This window comes from Lontra canadensis, unplaced genomic scaffold (assembly GCF_010015895.1).
Source record: "Lontra canadensis isolate GAN:19392208 unplaced genomic scaffold, GSC_riverotter_1.0 scaffold174, whole genome shotgun sequence".
NCBI classification, from domain to species: Eukaryota; Metazoa; Chordata; class Mammalia; order Carnivora; family Mustelidae; genus Lontra; species Lontra canadensis.
The window spans coordinates 2,080,135-2,097,173 of record NW_022631168.1 but is presented as its reverse complement, the minus strand read 5'-3'; the positions used below and the strand labels follow the sequence as shown (position 1 = coordinate 2,097,173).

The 17,039-nt window shown below is 37.6% G+C and overlaps 1 protein-coding gene across 2 annotated transcripts in view; it reads right to left on the bottom strand.

Moving 5' to 3' along the window:
• The window catches only part of VAMP7 (vesicle associated membrane protein 7), a 50,286-nt gene that overhangs the window by 29,230 nt on the left and 4,017 nt on the right, over positions 1-17,039 (bottom strand). The window contains exons 1-5 of one of the 2 annotated variants that reach the window (XM_032846304.1): positions 14,199-14,348; positions 11,084-11,238; positions 5,794-5,851; positions 3,651-3,788; positions 932-1,022 (exon numbers count right to left, since the gene is read on the bottom strand). In XM_032846304.1, coding sequence (XP_032702195.1) covers positions 932-1,022; positions 3,651-3,788; positions 5,794-5,851; positions 11,084-11,229 — 433 coding nt within the window. In that variant the 5' untranslated portion in view covers positions 11,230-11,238; positions 14,199-14,348. Of the gene's footprint in view, positions 1-931; positions 1,023-3,650; positions 3,789-5,793; positions 5,852-11,083; positions 11,239-14,198; positions 14,349-17,039 lie in introns of those variants that run through there. The other variant, XM_032846303.1, reaches the window with a different exon arrangement.

Below are 17,039 nucleotides of genomic sequence, written 5' to 3'. Positions count from 1 at the left end.
CTTAAATATCTTTAGAGCTTGTACCTATGCTAATAATAAATGTACCAGTGATTCAAATAGTAAATCCAAGATTATAAGTAAAATGACATTTATGAAATTTGACAATGTCTCAGTTAAATATCTTACAAAACAACAATATAATAATTTTCATTCAATTTTATACAAGTTATTGTCTGAGATATTCCCCTTAGAAAGAGTGGTTCTCAAACTTCAATATGCATTCGAATCCTCTGGAGGGCTTGTGAAAACACAGATTGCTGGGTCCCACTCACAGAGTTTCTGCTTCAATAGCTCTGGGGTGGGTCCCAAAAACTTGCATTTCTAACAGGTTCCCAAGGGATGCTGATGCTGCTGGCCCAGGGACTACATTTTTGAGAACCAGTATAAAAAACTAGCATCATCCTAAATCTAAATATAATTGCATAGTCAATTAAAAAATAAACGATACATTTCTCTGGATTATTTTAATGTGCTAAAGAGCTTGACAAAACAAAGGCTGACAGAATTTATATCACAGTTCATTATTTGAAGAGTACAAGAGTTTTTTTGGACCAATTCTTTCTCTCAATCAAGTGCTACGAACTTTCTGAGGAAGTCAAAAAGTTATACTTTAAGTACCTACTGATAACATCAGCTATTTAAGTACCTCCAGCCAAAACTACTTTATTCTCAATTGCTGAACTGTTGCAAGAGTCTCGGAAATTATTCTTGGTAAGCCAACTAACAAATTAGAATGAAAAACAGTCATAAGTACTAAGAAAAAAAACATTCATACAGGAGTCAGTATCCTGGGTAGGTAATATCCATATATTAGCTGACAGTTTTCAAAAGTAAGATTCAGGAAGTACTATTTCAGCCTTTCTTGAATAATGTGACCCCAATCAAGTAATCTATTATCATTTTTGCATGTGGACTATGCCATGAAACATACCTATGTTTCTGACCATGATTCCTTTCAGTTCATCCACTTGGGCTTGAGTCTCCACCACTTTGTCTATGCCCTTATTCTCAGAATGATGCTTCTATAAGAAAACAAGATTTAACTTACCCAGACATTATTTACAATAGAAAAACAAAAAGAAGAGGAATGACACTAAGGAATGCTATTAAATTATGCCTATACTGATACAAAAGATACATTCCATTTCACTTAAAAATTGTTATCAGGCCTAGGGAAAAATATAGGCAGCATAAAAAAATGTTACCATGTAAGTGTTATAGTATAAAAGTATCACCTTATTTTAAATAAAATAAATATAATATATCAATACATATATATACTTGAGACTCTTGGGGCAGAAGTACAGGTTCATATAATCTGTGCTCAGACAAGAAAGGAGTAAAGACCATAGTTGGGGCAGGGAGAACAAGAGAGGGAAAAGCACACTAAATTGTTCCCCACTTCTTGGGTATGATGAGGAGACGCTACCCCACCTTCTGAGCATCTATTCTTCTATCTGTTGGGATCAGAGCAGGCATCCTATTTTCATTGGGTTCTAATAGGACCTAGAAATCTAAGACATTGCTAATAGTACATATTTTGAAACTATTATACATAGGTATCCATCAAGTCCCTAATATATAATATTCTAGTCACCTCACCGTGCTAAATGCTTCAAAGAGAGAACATTATTTAATCGACCCAAAAACTCCATGATGAAGATGCTCTTATTATTATCTCCATCTGTGGATGACAATCCTGGCACAGATTTATTCAGAGGGTCACACATACATATGGAGCCAATGATAATCTGGTTAAGCTGAGAGTTTTGCTGCCAGCTCACCCTTTACTTTTGACTATATATTGGTATATTTTTGGTTGGTGATGTTTTGTTTTGGTTTTTATTTTAAAGATTTATTTATTTGAGAGAGAGAGAGAGAGTACACACATGAGTAAAAGGGAGGAGGAGAGGAAGAGGGAGAAGGAGACTCCCCACAGAGCAGGAAGCCTGATGCGGGGCTCAATCCCAGGACTCTAGGATCATGACCTGAGCTAAATGCAGACACTTAACCAACTCAGCCACCCAGGCGCCCTTTGGTTGGTGATGTTTTACAGTTTCACATATATGAATGTTTTCTAGTGAGAAGTATAAAACAAATGAACTGACTGAATAAAGACATAACTATTTAAAGGAACTTCATCCCCAGAAGAATGCATATTTAGAAGTATAACACTCAGGGCACCTGGGTGGCTCAGTCATTTAAGCATCTGCCTTCGGCTCAAGTCATGATCCTGGTGTCCTGGGATTGAGTCCCACATGGGGCTCCCTGCTCAGCGGGGAGTCTCCTTCTCCCTCTGACCCTCCACTTCTTGTGCTCTCTCTCTCTCAAATAAATAAATAAAATCTTTAAAAAAAAAAGAAGTGTAACACTCAAAAAGTATTAAAAAGAACACATGAAGAAGTGAAAAGTAAAGCACTCAATTACAATAATTCTTTTTTTCTCATTCACCATACAATCATAGACAGAACATATGTCTCTTTGCACTCAAATAGTTTCATGGCTAAAAGGGAAGCATTGTTAAAGGTCTCAACATCATTAGTCATCAGGGAAATGCAAATTAAAACCACAATGAGATACCACTACACACCCACTAGGATGACTAAAATTAAAAAGACAGACCATAGCAAGCATTGGCAAGAATGCAGAAACACTAGAACTGCTGGTGGGAATATAAATGGCACAACCAATTTGGAAAAAAGTCTGATAATTTATTACAAATTGTGGTACATGCATATGAAACTACTTAGCAAAAAAGGGAACTACTGATTTACATAATATGAATGAGTGTCAAAAGTCTTACACAGGGCATGGAGGACGCAAAAGAGTATGTAATGCATACTCCCACTTATAGTAAATTCTAGAAAAGACAAAACTAATTCATAGTGACAGAAAAGAGACAGAGCAGTGTTTGCCTGGGGCAGAGTGTTGGGGAGGCGAATGACTGCAAAGGGACATCAGGAACTTTCAGGGTCATGGAGATGTATTTTGAAAAGGGTGGTATTTCACTGGTGTATACATATGCAGAACTTCACTGAGCTGACGGTTTGGTATTCATACAGATGAGCAGACTTTCAAATGACTAAGTTAAGCTGTTGAAAAATTACAGTTGCCTTGGGGTGCCAGGGTGGTTCAGTCGTTAGGCATCTGACTCTTGATTTCCAGCTCAGGTCTTGAACTCAGGGTTGTGAGACTGAGCCCTGCATTGAGCTCCATGCTGAGTGTGGAGCCTACTTGAGAGTCTCTCTCTGTCCCTCCCCTCATTCCCCCTTTCCTTCCCCTGCCACATACATACTCACTCTCACTCAAAAAAAAAAACAAAAACAAAAACAAAAAACAAAAATAAAAACTACAGGTGCCTCATGGGAGGACAGAAGGTTAATGTACCAGTTAAGAGGCCATTTGGCATACTGAATGGATTTATGCATTAGGTGGGTAGCTAAAGTAGATGATCTTTAATGTCTTCGAACACTACATAGATAGTATCACTGATTATTTAAATTTTTTCTATCTGGGAAGTTTTATTATGTTGCCATTTAACAGCACAATCAGAAAAATATATTTGCAGGTCAGGGTCCCCTCTATTCAAAGTGCCTGGAGGTCATAAAGAAGGTATGAATCAAAATACTATATCCTGAAAAAGACCTTACCAACTGTGCAGCCAAGACACTTGAGAACTCACTATTCATGGCATATGGGAGTGCTGTCTGTGCTCTTGAACCATATGTAGTCTGGAACCTCTTCTTTATCTCATTCAGAAAATTAAATGCTCGAGAACGTTCAAAATCCTGAAAAGAGACCAACATAGAGTTCAATCAGAAAGTAAACCAAGATGATATGATTAACAACAACCATAAGAATAGCTAACACTTACTGAGCAATGATTCCATGAGGAAGAACTAGCACTAACCTCATTTTACAATAAGAGAACAAAGGCTCTTAAAAGGTAACTTGCCAAAGGTCAAACAACTAATAAAAGAAAGAACTGAGAGTCCAATCCAAATATATTTCTTTGACTACTGCCAACTAAAGATAACAGTATCTAGGTTAGTTGGGTTGAAGAATAAGAGTTGGGTTTTACTTCCTCCATATCTTTCACAGGACCTGTGAGAAGGCCCAATATAAGAAGATGCTTAATAAATCCATAATAATGGTATGGTCTTTCACACACAAAGATAACACTACTGATACATACTTTGAATTGAGTTTTTTGAATATTGATGGTATACTTGAAAAGATTAAGTGTAGTACTCTTGTCTGGTCCCAGTCAAGAAATAGAAAACTCAACTCTAATGAACCCAAATTTAGTTATATTTCTTATCTATTCCAAGAGTTTTCACATCAGTTATTTCAGATATAGATGGATTTTTTAAATAATTTTAGAAAACACTGTGAAACTAGGGATAAAAATCATTGTGATGATCTCTATGGTTGATACTCATCTCCATTTCACCCAAGATGATTAGTCTAACCTAAGGGTTCTTACACTGGGGTCAGTGGTCCAAATTCAAGGGGTCCATGTACTTGAGTAGAAGAAAAATCACATTAAGTTTTAACTGAAGTTTTAAATCGAGTGTAGGTAACAAACCAGAATAGTACCAAACAGTACTTATGACTGTCACCAATAGAAATCTTTTTTTCACATACCATCAGTTACAGGTATCTCAAAATATCATTTATACTCTTCACTTCAAAATTATTAGTTCTCAGACCTATGACTAGATCTTGTCACTTAATGTAATTCATAAAAAAGCATATATGTTACTCTACCAATTTTTAAAATACTCTGAATACTATACTTCAATATAACTGGTTTTGTTTATATTCATGTATTTCATACATTTCAAAACATCCTGGGAGAGGTCCATGAGTGTCGAAGGGGTCTGTGACTCAATAAAGGTTAAAAACCTGACCTACGGTAATCATGTCAATTCCATGCCTCTTGTCATTGCTCAATTTAGAAATAAGTATGTAACCTAGTCCTAGCCAATAAGACATGAAAAGTTCACTTTGAAGGAGGGGGAGAGGACTACGTGCTTCTGAGAACTTTCCTCATTCTTACAATAAGAGATTTGAAAAGACACAGTTCCTCTTCTCCGGACACAAATAAGAAAGCATGTGGTTCCATGCAACCATAGGGGAATGTACTAGGAGGAAGCTGACACTAAGGACAGCAGACAAAATGACCTTAATGGCACTGTTAAGTTACAGAGCATTTTGGTCTAGAACCTAGAATCTACAAATACTCAAAAAAACAACTTACCAATGTGAACTACAAGTTTACAAAGTTGATCATGACATATCATGATTTTCTTTTCCAAAGACTTATATACATTAAATTCACTATTGACATGAGCACTGGGTATTATATAAAACTAACAAATCATTGAATATTCTATCAAAAACTAATGATGTACTACATGTTGGCTAATTGAATTTAAATTTTAAAATTCAGTATTGAATAAAATAACCTATTTAATATTTCAGATAAATAAATTTTGAGAGGATTTGATACCAAAGGGTCATGATTATGACCAATTCTCACTACACAATAGGAGAAATGCAGAAATTGCAAGAGGTTAAGCTAAAACTCTACCGAAACTGAGCTGATCTGCATATACCCAGACATCAACTCTTCTTGTCATTTGCTGCTCCATATGATAAATGCAAAGTACAGAAAAAATTTCTAGCTATGGACAGTTATAATCACATCAACTTTACCTACTAAAGATAATTAAGAACTGACTTTATTAACAGTACACATAAATAGCAACATGTCTTCAAGTTACTTACATCATCCGTGATACAAAGATATACAATCCTGTCTTGGCAGATGTAATGAAACAAATAACTGTAGGATAAAAGATATAAAACTGACTGTGGTTATTAAGCAATATCTCTTTCATTTCCATCTTCTATCTATGTATAAGCAAATTTAGTACTACCAATGTGACCATATCGTTTACAGATACTATCTATTCTCCCTCTCCTCATCCCCTATACACCTGTTTCTCTCAACTCAAACTGCTAAGAATATATAAGACATTAAAAGAAAGTCTCTACCCTAAGTAGCACAACAGTATGCACATTACCCATTAAAATGGTAGCTGCAAAAGCATAACTGGACTCTTAGGGCCTCTATAAGAGATGACATCTTAGGAGGGACATGTAATTAAGATTAACTTCCAATGAGCCATACTTCTTCCTTGGCTTCTTTTAAGATCTCAGAGGAATCACTTTTTCTACCAAACACTCAAGACTAGCATTTGTATGGCATCTACTTTGAGCCAGTTACTGGGTTGGGTGCTGATGATACAAGTAAGCAAAACCATCAGTCCTTGCCTTCACAAAGATCACAGTGCAGGGAATTACCAAGTAGCACGGTAAAACAGGAGGAGGAGTAAAAGGCCATATGGTGCTCTGGCAACATAAAGGAGACACCTAACAGAGTTTAGCAAAGGGTAATGGGAAAGACATCCTGGAGCAAGTGATGCCTGAGTCAAGACCTGAAGAATAAGTGAGAGATGGCAAGGTAAAGAGCAGATAAAGAATCTTCCAGAGGGTAAAACCAACAAGCACAAAGGCCTGGAGATTAAAAAAAAAAGCACATAATGGGTTTAGTACAGTCAAATGAGCTCACATGATTAGAGTGTGAAATAGAAGAAGAAACAGAACAGGACCTGATTAACTGGCTACTAGAAATGAAGCAGAGGGATAACTCAATTTTGCCTCCCAGATTTCTACCTTGGGCAACTGGAGAGATAGGAGTACTGCTGAATTATACTTTTAATGTTCATACAAAGGCTTGATATGAATTATAAGGAGGTATGGGAACTCGGGCAAAATGTCTTCCTCCACTACTCTAGAACTGTTCATGTCAATTCCATCAATAACTTCTGCATCACCATATCCAGTGGTTCTCTCTGAAACATGATACTGTTGACCACTTCCTTCTGAAAAGTGTTTTCTCTCCACTGGCTTTCCCACCACCAGGCTTGCCTGGTTCATGTGGCAGTCTCTTTCCCTCTGTATTGATGTTTTCCATCATCCCCAGCTACCTGCTCTTCTCACACACAGTCCCTGGATGGTGGCATCCGTTGTCAATTCCTGTTGTTTTTATCAGCTACCACAATTATGATGATGATTCCCAAATCTAGACCTGACCTACTTCCTGAGCTCCAGGCCTACATACACTACTGTCTATTAGACACATCGAACTGGACATACAATAGACAACTTAAATACAGTGTCCAAAATGGAAGTCATCATTTTCTCCAGAAAATTTGTACCCTAGGGAGTAACTTGGTGCAAAGACCACAAAAAAGTCACAAGGCATGGTCCCGCCACCAAAGAGTCTACAGTCGGGTGACAGAGACAAAAAGTAAAGATTGAAGTTATAATATGGTGTGGTAAGTGCTACAGTATGAATAAACAAAGGATGCTATGGAGATGAGCAAAAAGAGGGCAACTGGCCTGGTCTTGGGAGTTCAGGCTTTCTAGAAAATGAAATATCTAACCTCAGAAAGGCAAAGTCAGATTTTTAAAAAGATAAACATATTCAAGTAAAAGGTAATGGCTACTGCAAAGAATAGGAAAAGAGAAAGAACCCAGCACTGAAATGCAAATAGCTAAGCAAGGCTGGAGACCAAAACTGAAAGCTAAAGTAGTGAGATAGGGGGCCAGAGAAGGAAGCAGGGGCAGATATTGAAGTCTCTGGAGTCATTAAGAAACTTTACCGTGTGAGTTGAGGAAAATTGGAGGGGGGAGACAAACCATGAGAGACTGTGGACTCTGAGATACAAACTGAGGGTTTTAGAGGGGAGGGGGTGGAGGGTTGGGGGAGCCTGGTGGTGGGTATTAAGGAGGGCACGGATTGCATGGAGCACTGGATGTGGTGCATAAACAATGAATCTTGGAACACTGAAATAAAAAATTAAATTAAAAAAAAACTTTACCCAGACTGTACAGAGTAACTGCTAAAGAAAAGGGATGTGATCAGAATTACCCTTTTAGAAGGATTAAATAATAATGAAGACAGTATCTCATTTGGGACCTGTAAAATGAGCAAAAGCTTACCAGGGGGCTGGGAGGGGAGAGACAGTCCAAAAGCATGAAAGAAATACATAACAAAGCTTGAAATAATAGAGCTAGGTCAGAGAATGGCAAGGACTCCTATACAGGTAAGTGTAGAAAGGTCAGGAAGGGACAAAATTATGAAAGTAGAGTTTGGGCTTTACTCTAAAAGCAATGGGTTTTAAGCAAGAAAGTTTAATCATAGAAATGTAAAATACAGATTTAAGGAGGGAGCAACTAGAAGCTGAAAAGCAAGTTAGGGGGAGGCTATTAAAAATGAAAACCAATGAAGGCCTAAACTGAACACTATGACAAGTGGGGACAGAGGAAAGGGAATGGATTGAAAAATTTCTTGCAGGACAATGGCAAGGATTTGGAGAGGAAGTCAAATATGATTCTTCAGTGTTAGGGTAAGCCAACTGAATGACTGGCGATGTTGTTAAAGAAGAAGAAGCATCAAGAGGAAGACTGGATTTCAAGAGGGAAATGGTTGTCTTACAGTAAAATGGACATTTTCTTTCAGTGTACAATAATAAGAGATATTTTTAATCAAGATGATGAAATATCGTTATAGGAAAGAAACCGAGGCAGAAGGTTAAAAGGAAAAACTGGGTGATGGCGCCTCACTCCAGAGGATACTGGGCAGGACTGGATCAGGGTTAGGGTTAGGGTTGCCTTCTTGTACTAGAACCGCACCTTTACTGGATTACATACTCTCGCTTCCCTCGTAGCTAGATAGGACTATGTGACTAATTTCTGGCTGATAAAATGTGAGTGGAAGGTATATTCCCACTTCCCAGTCTTGCCTCTAAAAGGACTGAATGTGCTTTCCCTGGGCATTGTCCTGGGAATTGACTAGGAACACAGTGACCATAAGCCTAGTAAGTTTTTGAAAACGCCTTAAGCCATACTCACAAGAAGCTGGAATTATTTGACCCCTAAGATGTCTGGACCTCTAAACTATACCAGCAGGAAGCAGACTACTGAACCTGCATAGTTCCAAAAGATGACACCCTAACACCCATTTTGGATGTGGCCAGATGATAATGGACAAGGAAGAGCCTCCTGGAGAACAAAGCCAGGAATCAGGGAGAAAAAAACAAGGAAGTTCCTCCAATGAACCAGAACCACTAACCACTCCAGCATCAGAATAGGGAGTCTTTGAAACTGCTATGAAGTAGTTACTGGAACACTGCTAGGAAGCAGTGACTTCTATGTGTTTCTCATTCTTCCCTTTTCTAAATGTGAGCTTGTAACTTTGATGCTGCTGATGTTTTTCTACTTCTACCACTCTCTATTGGGTTGGGCAGGGGGAGCAGGAATAACATATGACTTCTCTTCATGGTAAGTCACAGGAGCCACTCCTGGGCCTTATGGAGAAGACTGTGTGTCACCCAGACTCTCTGAACTGGACAGTGACCAGATAAGGTTTTGGACCATCTCCTACAGAGAGGATATGTGCTCTTTGTTTGAGAAGAAGAGTACACCCAGATATTTGAGAGGCCCAAAAGAGTAGAATGGAACATTGCAAGTTGTCTCCTAATATCCTGTAACTTCTTATAGAGTAAGAGAATTTTAGCTAAACATACAGCTACACACCTATGACAAATTCTAGCCTCCCTTCCAGCTAGGTTAGCTACATAACTATGTAGAGAAAAATAAAATGTAAGCCAAAACTTCTGAACAATAAAATGTCACCCTACTTCTGGCTTTGCCTTTAAAAATACCGGGCATGTAGGGGCACCTGGGTGGCTCAGTGGGTTAAAGCCTCTGCTTTCGGTTCAGGTCATGAAGATCAGGTCCTGGGATCGAGCCCCACATCGGGCTCTCTGCTCAGCGGGGAGCCTGCTTCCTCCTCTCTCTCTCTCTCTCTCTCTCTCTGCCTGCTTGTGATCTCTGTCTGCCAAATAAATATATAAATAAAATCTTAAAAAAAAATACCGGGCATGCGATGTCAACAAGAACTAAAGGAGCTGTCTTGGCCAGAGCTAAGTGAAGACACTAACTGAAAATGACAGAGCCACCCCAGCAGCCTGGAAGTACTCCTCTCTGGGCTATCTCATTTAAGTGACACTGTATTTTGGGTATCTCTCTTACGGTAGTTTAGACTAGACTAGATCCTAAATTATACAAGGAGCTAGCTTTGGAAAGTAGTAAGAACCTCCTTCTGAGATAGGAACTAAGGAAATTAGGATAGGTTAAATAACAAAAGTTTTTTAAGTATTGATGAGGAATGTTGAGGCACTTTTTATCTGATTACTAAGATTTCCCACCTATGCCCTCCCCAATCCATTCTCCGACCAGCCACCAGAGTGATCTTTCTAAAGCAAAATCTGACCATGTCACACCCCAGCTGAAAACTTTCAGTGCCTGCCCACAAAGTAAAGTCAATCTCTTAACATGGCTTATGAGACCCTATATGATTGCTCTTTTACCTGTCTCTCCAGCTTTATTTTCACCATGCTGGGCACCAGTCACAGAATGCCACCTGCAGTTCCCTAACTCCATACTTCTCCACTGGCTGCTCCTTCTAGCACTACCTTCCACCATCTACTACAATTATCTATGCACTTGACTGTCTCCTCCATTAAACTATAACCTCTATGAGGGCAAATACTGTGTAATTTCTTGTTGTATCCCCAGCACCAAGCACAGTACCCAGCAACAGTCAAGTGCTCAATGAATATTTACTGAAAGAATGAACATAGGAATATTACATCTTTTATCTGTATCATGTTGCACATATCCTAAAGCTCTATAGCAAAGTTATTTTTTACAAGTAACATTACCATACCTTTCTTTAAAATATTAATATCACTTTGATGATAAAAAATAATTTAAATTCAAATTTATAATGAGTAGAACAGACCATTGTCTAAACTGGTAAAGGTTACTGTTCTATCAGTTTATTCAAATTATCTACCAAGAACCTTGTTTTCGAGTTTTCTATCATTCTGATTATGACACAGTTTACTTCTTTCACCCTCTACCCATGCAGAGCAGAACTCACTTGCCATGTGAGTACGTTAGCTTGTTATTTTCAGAAGGTATCTTAGCCAGAATCTGCTCTGTCACCTCCAGGAAGTTTCCTCCACACCAAGCATGTTTGGCAAGGATAGTCGTTCCCCTGGCGACGACTGCAAAAAGAATGGCCATGGCTTCGATCTATCAAAAGGAAAAAAGGCACACAAAACTTAGAATATTTCTTTGACAAGATCTTTCAAAAGAAAATTATTATTTACCAACATCTACCTGAAAACAGTATTTTTTCAATATTCACTTATTTTTTAATTGAAGTATATTTCACACACAATGTTACATTAGTTTCAGGTATACAACACAGTGATCTGACAAGTCTACAATTTATGCTATGCTTACCACAGGTGTAGCTACCATCTGTCACAATGCAGAACTATTACAACACACTGACTATATTCCCTATGGTGTACCTTTTAGTCCCATGACTTACTCATTCCATAAATGGATGCCTATCTCTCTCACTCCCCTTCACCCCTTTTTGCCCATCCCCCTTCCCTCTGTCAACCATCAGTTTGTTCTCTGTATTTATAGGTCTGATTCTGCTTTTCAGGTATTTTAAGCATTTGTTTAGATTCCACATGTAAGTGAAATCATACAGTATTTGCCTCTTATTTCACTTATCACGATACCTTCTAAGTCCATCCATGTTGTTGCAAATGGCAAGAGCTCATTTTTTCTTATGACTAATAATACTCCATTGTGTGTGTATATCTCCATATATGTATGGATAAAGAAGATGGGTATGTATATATGGTGCATATCTTCTTTATCTATTCATCTACTAATGGACACTTGGGTTGCCTCTGTATCTTAGTTACTGTAAATAATGCTGTAATAAGCATAGAGGTACATATATCCTTTCAAATAAGTTTTTCATTTCTTTTGGTAAATGCCCAGTAGTAGAATTACTGAATCATAAGGTATTTCTATCTTTAATATTTTAAAGAAGCTCCATACTGTTTTCCACAGTGGTTGCACCAATTTACATTCCCACCACCAGTACACAAGTGTTCCCTTTTTTCCACATCCTTGCCAATACCTCTTTCTTGTCTTTTTGATACTAGCCATCCTGACAAGTGTGAAGCAGTATCTCACTGTAGTTTTCATTCGCATTTCCCTGATGGTTAATCATGGTGAGCCTCTTTTCATGTGTCTGTTGGCCATCTGTATGCTCTCTTTGGAAAACTGTCTATTCGGGTCCTGTGTCCACTTTTTAATTGGATTATTATCTGCAGGGTTTTGGTGTTGAGTTGTATAAGTTCATTATATATTTTAGATACTAATCACTTATGAACATATCGTTTGCAAATTATCTTTTCACATTCAGTAAGTTGCCTTTTACTTTTGTTGGTGGTTTCCTTTGCTGTGCAAAAGCTTTTAATTTTGGTGTATTCACAATAGTTTATTTTTGCTTTTGTTTCCCTTGCCTCAGGAGACATATCTAGAAAAATGGTGTTAAGGCCCATGTCAAGGAAATTACTGCCTATTTTTCTTCCAGTTTTATGGTTTTGTTATTCACATTTAGGTATTTAATCCATTTTGAGTTTGTGTGTGGTGTAAGACAGTGGTCCAGTTTTCCCAGCATCATTTGTTGAAGAGACTATCTATTCCCTGTTGTATATTCTTGCCTTTTTTGTTGAAGATTGATGGACCATATAATTACGGGTTTACTTCTGGGCTCTCTATTCTGTTCCATTGATCTATGTATCTGTTTTTATGCCAGCACCATACTGTTTTGATTACTGAAGCTTTCTAATATATCTTGAAATCTGGGATTGTGATACCTTCAGCTTTGTTCTTATTTCTCATGACTGCTTTGGCTATTTAGGTTCTTTTATGGTTCCATATAAAATTTTAGGATTAATTGTTCTAGTTCTGTGAAAAATACTATTGGTATTTTGATAGGTATTATACTGAATCTGAAAACTGCTTTGGGTAGTGCGGACATTTCAAAAATATTAATTCTTCCAATCCATGAGCACGGAATATCTTTCCATCTGTTCGGGAACCCGGAGACACTACTCCCAAGGTGCTATATTATTAATGTAAGACACTTAATAATAGGCTTAATAAAAAGGTCATAGTCTTGTACAAGTTTACAACCCTAAACCATACTGATATATAGACACACGAAATATGTACATGTATGTATATATAAAATGTAACATATATGTTATACACACGTTGATAGATAAGGTGTATTAACAAATTATACAGCACAATTGGATATCACCATTTGAAAAGCAATTACCATAAACAGTAAAGGAACATAAAGAGGGGATTCTTCCTTTTTTTATTTAAGTATAATTAACATGCAATGTGATATTAGTTTCAGATGTACAATACAATTCCATACATTATTCAGTGCTCATCACCATAAGTGTACTCATAATCCCCTTTATCTATTGCACCCATCCCCTCACGTCCCCTCTGGCAATCACCAGTTTGTTCCCTGTATTTAAGAGTCTGATTTTTGTCTCTTTTTCTTTGTTTTGTTTCTTAATTCCACATACGCAATAATCCCACCCTGAAAATTTATCCTAATAGTTCAACAGAAGTTTGACTCGAGTCAGAAAGATACATACTAACAATATTAATAGCCCATATTTATTAAGTGCCTGTGTATCAGGCACCATTTTAAGCACTTTACAACCATTAACTCGCTCAATGCTTACATCAATTAAATTACACACTACTATGATACTTCTACTAAAATGTGCAAACTGCAGTACAGATAACTTACACAGTTTGCCCAAAATTACAGAACTAGTAAATAATAAAAATTGGGACTCAAACCCAGGCGGTATGGTTCTAGAACCCATAATCTTATCCATATAGTATATACTGCCTCTATTATAAAGCCATTATCCATAATAGAAACAAAACTGAAAAGAACCCAAACCTTCTACAAGAGGAATGGTTCTTTAAATTGTTAAGATCCTTCATAAACAAAACATTTCTAAAACAACACAGCAAGAGTTTAAGGTTATTTTTCTCATGTTAATGAATCTGTATTATTTTTCCACCCAACAGCCCCATTTCTTTTATCTAATGGTATAAATTTATAAAAAGAGATGTCCAAGTACCTTCCTATGCTTCTACTAACTCTTCAACTCAATGTTATTTCTTAACATGTTCAGTTCCATCCAACAGGCCAGTGGTTTTTAAACTATAGGTGAACGAGTTCTCTTGGGTGGGAGAGTGACAGTCACTGTTAAAAATTCAAATTCTTGGCATCATCACCTAAAATTCTGAATCAGTAGACTTGAGGTAAGACCCTGGAATAACATATTTAAGACAAGCCTATCTAGATGCAGGTGATTCACTTAACCATATTTTGTGAAACACAGCAACAGACCACAAAGTGCCTGAAGTCAGGGAATCCAGAGATTCCTTCTTGGAATCTCAGCAATGAAACACTGCACATAAAGCAGAAGTACTCATTGGTGTCTGAACACCTCTCAGGGTTTCTTCTTCACTCTCTAAAGGAGGGTGTTCCTCAGAATTGTGTCCTTAGCCATCTTCTTTCTGGATTTCTCTTTACACATATGTAGTAAGTTACAATTTCCAAATCATTTTCTCATACATTAACTCCCTCGATCTTTTTTAAAAGCCTCAGTAACATGCTCTAGGTACTGCTCCATTTCTTAAAATCATAGTCTATACACTATCTTTGCTTCTCTACTTCTTTTTAACTCTTTAACTTACTGGGTTTTGCCCTCAACGGTCCACAAATCCATGATTGCTAAGATCATCAACAGCCTCTATGCTGCAAAATTCAATGGACACTTCTCTATTCTCATTTACCTGACCTCTTAGGAATAGTCAACACCGTTGACTAACCCTCCTTCCTGAAACACTCCCACATGTCTGGCTGCTCCTTGTTTTCTTGCTGAGCCCTCTTCCTCTAGCTGACTTCCAAATGATGACTTTCCATGGGTCTTGGTTCTATGCTCTCTCATCCCAAGAAGAGCTCATCTAAACCTGTCATTTTAAACATGATCTATTTGCTGAAGACATTTTGCATATAGAAAAAAAACAGGGCACAATCAAAGTTAAGGGAAAACTAAAGACAAAACTGAAGGCACAACAAATAACTGAGGGAAAGGCAGATGAACAGAACAGGGACCCACAAAGAAGACTGAGAAAGACCAACTGAGAAAGTGAGAGGAAAGCCAGAAGAGTGTGGTGGCCTGGAAGCCAAAAGGAAAGCAAGTGTCAAGAAGGAACACATGTCAGCTCCTATCTGTGTTTACTGATGCACAGTAGGAAGACTTTAAATTTTATAAAGAAGGAAGTCATTGGTTGGTCCAACAGATATGCAGTAGAGTGGAACAATAACACAAAGAGAAACAGAGATGAGAAATTATATGGCCCCTGATACAGATGAAAGAGTAGCAGCTTCAGTACCTTAATAGCTTCAAGAAGAAAACTGAATTTGGCAACAATACAAAAAAAAAATCTAGTGTCTTAGTGGACTGTAAGTTCATTATGAACATCAGGTAATTGCTTAAAATGCTTACATAATCCTAAATTACATTTTAAAATAGGGTGCCTTGATCTTTTTAAGTACTATTACCATTATACCCTGTGCTGGTTAGAACATATGTGGAATATTGAGTTCAACTCTCAGTACAGCATTTCAAGACTGGATGGAAGGGCCACTTTATGGGTAATGGACCTGGACATTCTATCATTTGAAGAATACATAGATAAACTAGAAATATTTAATATTAAAAGAAGAAGACTTAGAGGGAATATGACAATAGCCTTCAAGTTTACATGAAGTACAGTCACCCAGAACAGGGAGCGCACTGTTTGGAATATAATTAGGAACAATGGATGTATTTACAGGGAAGCAGTGTTTTGTTCAAGAAAATCAGCGCCCAATTAAAAAATATCTGTTAAATATCAGGTACATAGCAACAGAAACTTTCTTTTCAGACGCCAATAATAGGAATTTCTTACTCTCTTCTAGACTGTTAAAAACCTCACCTATTATCAAGCCTCATCTGCCCCCACTGTAACTCTCATGCAATAGAATCTGTAATGTCCTTTAAGTTTTTAAATTCCAGTTAACAGTGTAAAATTAGTTTCAGATGTATAATTCAGTGATTCAGCACATCCACAACAGCTGGTGCTCACAAGGGTACTCCTTAATCCCCATCACCTGAATCTGTAATGTCTTTTTGTTTTAATTAACATATACCATATTTGTTTCAGGGGGGTGCAGGTCTGTGATTCATCAGTCTTACACAGTTCACAGCACTCACCATAGCACATGCCCTCCCCAATGTCCATAACCCAGCCACCCTATCCCTCCCCTGCCCCAACAACCTCAGTTTGTTTCATGAAATTAAGAGTCTCTTATGGTTTGTTTCCCTCTCTGGTTTCGTCCCATTTCATTTTTTCCTCTCTTCCCCCACGATCTTCTGCTTTGTTTCTCAAATTCCACATATGAGCGAAATCATATGATAACTGTTTTTCTCATTTCGCTTGAAAATTGGGATAATAGAAAGAACAGTGAAAGAATACTGCATTTAAAGTGAAAACCTGCCTCTGCTAATTACTAGCAGTATGTGAAAGTGTAATAAACCATAAAATGCTATATAAATATAATATGCAAGAAAAAAAGAGTGAAAAAGATAAGCCAGAGAAGAAAGAGAAGGAAAAAAAAATGATATATAAAGGAAAGTCGTGTCTCAACACTGTTCCTCCATTCTCTTACGGATGCCTTGCTTGGTCCCAGAGCCGTTATCCCAGCTTTACTTCCTTCCTGCTAAGAATCCTGTATGAGTTTCCTGTGGCTGCCTTGACAAAGTATCAAAAGCCACAAAGGTTTAAAACAACAGAAATTTATTGTCTCCTACTTCTGGAGGCCAGAAGCCCTAAATCAAGATGTCAGCAGGGCCAGGCTCCCTCAGAAA